The sequence below is a fragment of the Bidens hawaiensis genome, unplaced genomic scaffold (genome assembly GCF_021521415.1).
Source record: "Bidens hawaiensis isolate Kalapana, Puna unplaced genomic scaffold, B.hawaiensis_p1.1 tig00024229_1, whole genome shotgun sequence".
Lineage (NCBI taxonomy): Eukaryota > Viridiplantae > Streptophyta > Magnoliopsida > Asterales > Asteraceae > Bidens > Bidens hawaiensis.
Genome location: NW_027493807.1, coordinates 70,475 through 78,141, shown reverse-complemented (window position 1 = coordinate 78,141; position 7,667 = coordinate 70,475). Strand labels below are relative to the sequence as shown.

At 37.8% G+C, this 7,667-nt stretch overlaps 2 protein-coding genes across 2 annotated transcripts; one reads left to right on the top strand and one right to left on the bottom strand.

Annotated features, from left to right (window-relative positions):
* Window positions 1-2,312: 2,312 nt before the first annotated feature.
* LOC143568782 (immune-associated nucleotide-binding protein 9-like) lies at window positions 2,313-3,975 on the bottom strand. Its single transcript, XM_077054850.1, has 6 exons — window positions 3,954-3,975; window positions 3,218-3,480; window positions 2,956-3,120; window positions 2,760-2,875; window positions 2,423-2,596; window positions 2,313-2,316 (listed from the first exon to the last, which is right to left on the bottom strand). Exons 1-6 carry the CDS (start codon window positions 3,973-3,975, stop codon window positions 2,313-2,315), a joined length of 744 nt encoding a protein of 247 aa, XP_076910965.1.
* A 117-nt stretch (window positions 3,976-4,092) lies between these two features.
* LOC143568781 (uncharacterized) lies at window positions 4,093-4,869 on the top strand. Its single transcript, XM_077054849.1, has one exon. It carries the CDS (start codon window positions 4,093-4,095, stop codon window positions 4,867-4,869), a length of 777 nt encoding a protein of 258 aa, XP_076910964.1.
* The last annotated feature ends 2,798 nt before the right edge of the window (window positions 4,870-7,667 follow it).

Below are 7,667 nucleotides of genomic sequence, written 5' to 3'. Positions count from 1 at the left end.
ATTTGTTTGGCACTTTTTGGGGCAATTGCTTCTGCAATGTCCCTTGCAAATTTGGACGTTCCTGCATTTGCAACATTTGGTCTGAATGTTTTGGAGAAGTCACGTGGACTTCCACCTGTGTTTTTTGGTTTGAAGGCTTCTCCAAAATGCCTTCTCGGTTGGGAGTCCGTTTCCTTACGCTTCCCTTTTGCCCTATGGCGAGGGTTCGCGTCGGAGTCGGACTCCTCCGAGTCATCGTCCCAGTATTCTTCGAATTCGTCAGCCTGTTGGACGGAACGCAAGCGTTCGTCCAACTCAGCTAGGAATTCCTTTTGACGTGCCTCCGCCCATGCCTTAACTTCATCGAGTGTTTGGCGGGGGAGTCTTGTTTGTTTCTCTAACTGGGTATCGGTGATTCCCAGTGAGCGATTATTTACTGCACTTGCCCCAGCTTGGGTAGCTGGGGTAGTGTTCGTAAAATTTACTTCACTTGCCCCGGCTTGGGTAACCGGGGTAGTGTTTGTAAAAACTGTGTAGCCGGTATTTCCCCCAGTAGCTGGGGTTGTGGTTACCGGAATTTCTTTAACCATCTTTCCAGAAGTTTGAAAAAATTGGAGAAAAATGAAGTTCTAGCTTTTATGCACGGATGGCGCCAATGAAGAAACACTAACCGGACCCCGGGCAGATTACGAGTAACCTGGGGGTTAGATAGATGTTTCCCACGAGGGGTTAGACCCAGAGAAGATGGTTCTTCTGATAACCTGCAAAACAGACACCGTGAGCTCGTCACTGAGAAGGGGGGGGGGGGGTTCCTCCTTGTGACCACCCTCCGGCGTGAGAATCAGACTAGATTGCTCTTTAAATATAAATGTATATTAAGAGATTGCTAGAGCAGATATCAGGTATAATATGATGATAATGTGATAAGATAAGATGATCATACCATTTGTGGTATTTATAGCCGAAGGTAGGTTTCCAAGGAGGTGTGGCCGGCTGCAACAGTATTCCTGTTCCACCAACAGTGGCCTACGCACGTGCCCTGCTGGTAGTTGGTGGGTAGGCAGCGGCTGATAGTGACCAGGCCTGCTGTGTACTATTCCTTTTCCACCAACTGCCGGCTATGCACGTGGTATGGCAGTAGTTGGTGAGTAGGCAGCGGCTAATAGTGACATACAGTACAGGAGCATGCTGCTCGCCATACTGTTGTCAATAAGCTGTCGTATCTTTAGTCAGATCTTTTTCCCATACCTCGTCAGGTACAGTACAGAAGATCTTCCCGTATCGAACGGACTGGCTTATTTGGGCGGGAGTATTCCCCCTCCCGCCCTTGTGCGGGATTGACTCCGGCTTTGCTCATTCCTTCAGGTGACACTGAGTGATTGAGAGCTAAGTGCCTTGTGCGTGTAGCCTTGCTGCGCGGGTGGCCTTCCCTGATGGCTTGTATCCGAGGCTGCGGGGACAGGCGGAGTCCTTCACCATTGGGAGGCATTTCCTGCGGGAACAGCTTGCGTACTGCGCGTAAGGACGTCACGTCTCTGAGCATGGTGGGTCCTGCGGATCCAGTTGGTTTCTGCGCAGACGTTCCTCTTCAGGATTTGACTAACACTTTAAAAGGTTTATAATAAATACATGCTTAGTTCTTGAATGTTTTGCAAGTTGACGTAGTCTAGAAAGTGGAAGTTGGAGCTGTTAAGCTTATGTTTGGTTTGAGTAGAATTCTTATAAATAGATGAGTACTAAGGGATGATTGTAAGTTGGAGTGTGTATGGGTCGGTTTGAAACGGTTTTGAGTTAAACCCATAATCATAACCGATATGTCGGTTAATGGATAACCATAACCGCCCTCTTATGGCAGTTTTGGTTAATCGGTTTTGTAGGTTATAGTGAGTCGGTTATGGGTCGGTTAACCATAACCAAAACAATGTAATTTGTCTAAAAGTTTGGTATCGGTTATTTCAAAAAACGACATGACATAATCTTACAAAGTATGTAATTCATTATATGTTAATAACAAATATTCAAAAATAGAATGATATTATATAATCGAACTATGAAATTTTTCTTAATTTGATAACAAACGTTGAACCAAAAACTTTAAAATGATATAATTCAACAATATGTTCGGGGGAAGTTAATCCGAAACATATTGTTGGTTAAATAAATGGATCGATTTGGTTATGACGGTTTTGGAGTTGTCTTTAACCAAAACCGACCCGTATCTGACGGTTTTTAAAAATTTATTAACTGATCCACTGGTTATACCGGTTATCGATAAAAATCGGTTCGATTATGTCCATTATGGTTCGGTTTAACAGTTATAACGGTTAAGTTGCTCACCTGTAATTGTAATTGCAAGTGTGTCAAAAATCATAAACCAGAAATAGACAAATTTAGTTGAGATCATAATTGGTGTACGTGTTTTGGGCATGATTTCCAACAATACACTTTGTTTAATGCTGAAAATAAAAACAAAAAAATCTGCTCTTTTATATAACAAATCTCCTCGTCTGCTTCCTTCTGAGTCGCATCAGCATCCTCTTCTGCCTTCAACCGAGCAACCCGCTCTGCGGCCAATTGCCGTTGAAGACTCGAAGTTGTCTCCATCAGTTTCTGCTCATCAGTTGATGCAAAGGATTTACAATAACTTGCTTAATTAGGATAGTGATGATACAGTCTATTAATATAAACAATTTACACTCAATTACCTTGAGTGAACAAATAGTTATATAACAGTAATTAGTAGCAAATTAATCACTAAGAACTGATAATAATGCAAGGATACCTTTTCAAACAATTGCTGAACATGCCCTTCAAGCAAATGATTTGTCAGCATTGATATTTCGGGTTCGGTTGACTGGTTAGGCTCCTTCATAGCCTGGAAATTTACAGCTTGTTTCTGATCATGGATAGAAGCTCTTTATTTATCAACATATCATCATATTGCAATAACATTATAATAAAAGTATTAGATTTAACTTTCCATTCATCAAACATCTCCTTCTTGTATAATTTTCCACCATTCTTTCTTGACACCATGTTTACATATGATAAAAGTTTATCTACTTGATCTGATCTTTTAACTTGATCTTCCGTCTTGTTATCAAAAAGAACGCAACGATTCTCACAGGTGTCTAAGATTTCCTGAAACAATATCGATTATGATCTTTAATTATAGCTTAAAATAACTAAAAGTATGATCAAATCTACAATAAAGATAACCTTAATTACAAGCAACAACCTTTAAATTTTCAGGACAGTCATGTAAGAAGTCTTCCAAAGTCTCATCCTCATCAAGTTGATCCCCACCGGTAAAAACTAATATCATATAATCATAAAATTGACTTCCAAAAAATAACTGCAGTCTACTTATTGCAGCTTCTTCCTCTTGTGAAAATCTGCTGCGGATTGACACAACCACTAGAAATGCATGAACACCATCCCCAACTGTATTAGCAATCTCCTCAGTAAATTCAGTATCAACAGATGAACCAACAATCCCAGCTATTTGTCACAAGAAGAAAATTAGTTGCAGATAATACTATGTGGTTGGCGTAAATTCAATTTCGTCAATTTCCCTTTGTAATTTTAGTTTGTTTTGTCTTTCATTTGTTGTTGTAACTGTTGGGCGTCTTGCTTCTTACGGTCAACGTTGCCCACCTTTTCTCTAATTAATATAGTGGCCTTTCGAAAATTAAAAGGATAATAGTATCCGGCTTTTAGGTTAAACCATAAACCAAACCATTAGCAACAGTTTTTTATCAATGAAAACCAAAATCAAAACAAAAACCAAACCAGAGAAAATTATAACTAAACCAGTTAATGAAGGGGTATGTTTAATATCTGATCGTCATGCTGGAATCTTAAAGGCAGTTAATGAAGAAGGATCTCCTTGGTAAGAACCATGTGGTTTTCACAAGTATTGTTTATAAAAACTATATCATATTCGTTTTGTTTTGTTTTTTTATGTCAATAACATTTATCATTTTGTTTTTCCATAGGTATTGTTTAAGGCATTTTATCAACAATTTTAATGATAAGTTTTGCAACTCAAAATTGAAAAAATTAGCTTATCGTGCTGGAAGTCAAAATCAAATTCGAAAGTTCAACTCTATAATGGAAGAAATTGGGACGATAAATTTACAAGCTCGTCAATGGCTCGAGGACCATGCACTTGATAAATGGACACTTGCACATGATGGTGGAAAGCGATATGGGTTACTCACAACAAATTTATCTGAGATATTTAATAGTGTACTTAAAGGTGCTCGTTTCTTACCGATAACCTCATGTGTTCAACTTACATTTTATAGATTGGTTCACTATTTTGAGGTGAGACGTCCTATGGGATCTATTGCGCAAGCTAACGGAGATGTGTATACTCCCCATGTTGCGGCAAAACAAGCTGCTTTAATGTCAAAAGCAGGTGCGCATTCTTTGAAATCTTTTAATCGACAGAAGGGAATTGTTGAGATCGTAACACAAAAGGGAAAAAATGTCCAAGTAGTTAATTTGGAACAGAGAACTTGCTCGTGTGGTAAATGGGAGATACTTAAGTATCCTTGTTCTCATGTTTTGAGTGTATGCGCCAAACTTTTTTTGAACAATTGGCAATACATTAACAAGTGTTACTCAATTGTGGATTATTGTGCTACTTGGTCATCCGAGTTTTTCCCGATTCCTCATGAAGCTTATTGGCCACAATCACCATCTATTAGATTACTTCCAAATTCGGATCTAAAGCGAGACAAAAAGGGTCGCCCTCGCTCAACAAGGCTTCGAAATGGAATGGACATTAAAAAAGGTAAAAGTGGTAACCGTTGTGAAATTTGTGGAGAGCGTGGTCATAATCGGTCAACATGTCCCTGCAAGCCTAGAAGAATAAATGTCTAAGTTGGTAAAGTTGTTTTGACTTTTTTTATTTTAATTTGTACCTAATATCATCAAGTTGACTTTATTTGACGTTCTTATTTTTGTTTGTCTTTGATATTGAGACCGTTTAGTTTGAAATGCTTGTTTAGTATGTTTTTTATGTTTCTTATCTCATGTTAAGATTTATTTAGATGACTTTTAAGTTGTAGCTAACATGGCTTGTGATAAGTTAATTAAAAAAAACAAAAATTAAAACTCCAGTGTGTTCCTTGAAATCATGCTGTAGCTGCTAAATTCATTTTTTGGTTTTTTTTTTCTAACCTAGAGTTAAAAGGAATTAAATAAAAAGGAGAGAGAAACGGAAAAAATACCTATTTTGATAAATACTTTTAAAATAACCCATATTAGTAAATATTTTTTTCCCTCCACCCATTTTGATAAAAAAAACTCGACTACGGCCCCCCAAAACAAATATGTGGTCCAAATAAAAAACTAGGTCTCCAACCAAAAAGGAAAGACACCACATTCACAGTTCTTCTTACGACGATGGAATAGATGCAGTGATATAATTGCTTTCCAAAAACAGAACCCGATACTCTAAACGTAGACGGCTCAGTAGCAAAACCGTAGTCAACGATCAATTTTCTTACCTGAAGCAGGCGCTATTGGTCCTCGCGGCGCTGCTGCGGTGGCGAGAATCGAACGACGACGGTGTAAGAGATGGTTAAACGCGTTCTTCGTGTGTAGCAAACCTAAGCTCTTGATACCATTTGTTAGGATTAAAATCACACACGAATTGAACAAAAACCCGAAAGCAATAAAACGAACACGAGGATTTGATGTGGTTCGGTCTAAACCGACCTACGTTCACGGGTGGTAACTAGATATTCTTTATTGAGTGATAAGGGATTACAAGTACATAACGTCATATATATATATATAGATTGATCTAGGGTTTATAACTTATTAAACAATAAATCTAAAATCGGGCCGGGCTACGGTTTGACCACCCTACATCTGTCTGCCATTTGGACTTCAAATAATAAACCGGGCCTACACCAAAAGGCCTACGAAACCCAACAAGTTATAAAGGGGTAAATGGGTAATTTAATATGAAAAAGGATATATGCAATTGATGTTTAGGGTTGAGAAAATATGTAATTGACAAGCTTAGAAAGAGAAAACATGTAAAATTCCTTCAAACAAGAAGTAAAAGAGAAGGATAAAAAAGAAGTAAGAAAGTTAGGAAGCAAAAATGTACATCGAACAAGATGAAGCACAATCATGACAGTGTGTTGTTTCATCGGGGTAAAAAGCAAGAAAATGGGGTGGTAAGAGTGTTGAAAAAAAATAATTTTGAAAGGACTTAAAAGAAAATAGAATGGGTTAAAATTGTAAGTGGATGTTTGGGATTGCTTATTTTATCTCTTTGTGACTTATAACTTGTAAGACGGACGTAGTGACACAATTTGAGGCGCCAAGCATGTGACGTGGCTGCCAATTTGTCAACTAAAACCATTACGAGACCTTCAAATTTGGAGTCATGGAATTTGCCCGCTAACCCTTTAACGGGCTTTACTTTGGCTAAAATATTTATTGCCTGCCAAACGAATGCACATGAACTTATTATAATATTATTATATATAATAATTAAGAAGTTTGGCGACGTAAACTTTGTCTCACGTGGTCTGTAGGTCGTATTATTTGTTTTTTTATTTTAAATTCGTGTCAGTTTGCTGCCGTAAAATACGGGATTTTTTTACCGTTGATACTGTCAAATTGTTCCCGCCAAATTCGCGTCAGCTCGCGATCGCAACCTAAGGTTTTTTTTCCCGCGAGTTTTTTTTGTCTATCAATTCTAGACGAATTCGCATCAAGTCACGGCTACAACGCACATATATTTTTGGTTTTCGCCACGGTTTTTTATGTAAATATGTTAATTTGTTGTATTTTGAGTGTTGACGAATTAACTTATTGCTTTAATTTTGGTGTCGTAACCTGATACCAACTGAACTCGTGTCGCTTCATCACCACAACACATGGTTCTCTTCGTACGATTTAGTGCCGACAACTTCAATTCCGATTGAATTCGCGTTAGTTCGCAAACGCAATGTGCAGGTTTTTTTTATCACTTTTTTTGTCCCTCGATTCCAGAATCAACGAATTCGTATCAGTTCGCAATTACAACGCTCGGTTTTTTTGTTCGCCACGTTTTTAATATATTTTAAATATGTTAAGTTATTGTATTTGGATGTGGACGTATTTATGATTTGCTTTATTTTTGGCTTCGTAACTAGATACCAACCAAAGTGTATCGGTTCGTAACTGCAACGCATGTTTTGTTTTGTTATGTTAATTTGTTGGATTTTTGCGTAAACAAAGTTATTTTTTTATTTTCTTTTGGGTTGGGGGGGGTTATTATTGGTTTCGTAACCCGACACCGATCGCAGACACACTGCACGATTTGATAAGTTGTATGGGTACGACTGTCAATACATCAGCCCGGCGCAACGCGCCGGGAATCTTCCTAGTTTATTATTACTTATCAAATGAAATGGACATGCGTTGTGATTTAAATATGTTTGTTCTTATTAATATTACTATTATTTTTGTAATTTGTTTTGATATTATTATTATTGTTATTGTTGTTGTTGAACTAAAGGTTGATCAATCGTCTAAATGATCGAAAATATTGTCGAGCAACAATGAAACAAACTTTGCTCGTACCCAAATACATTTAAACGACACTGCTAACGAGCTTGATATTGATTTCCCCGAAGAACCGGCTCGCTTGATTGGTATAGATAAAACAAAAGCTA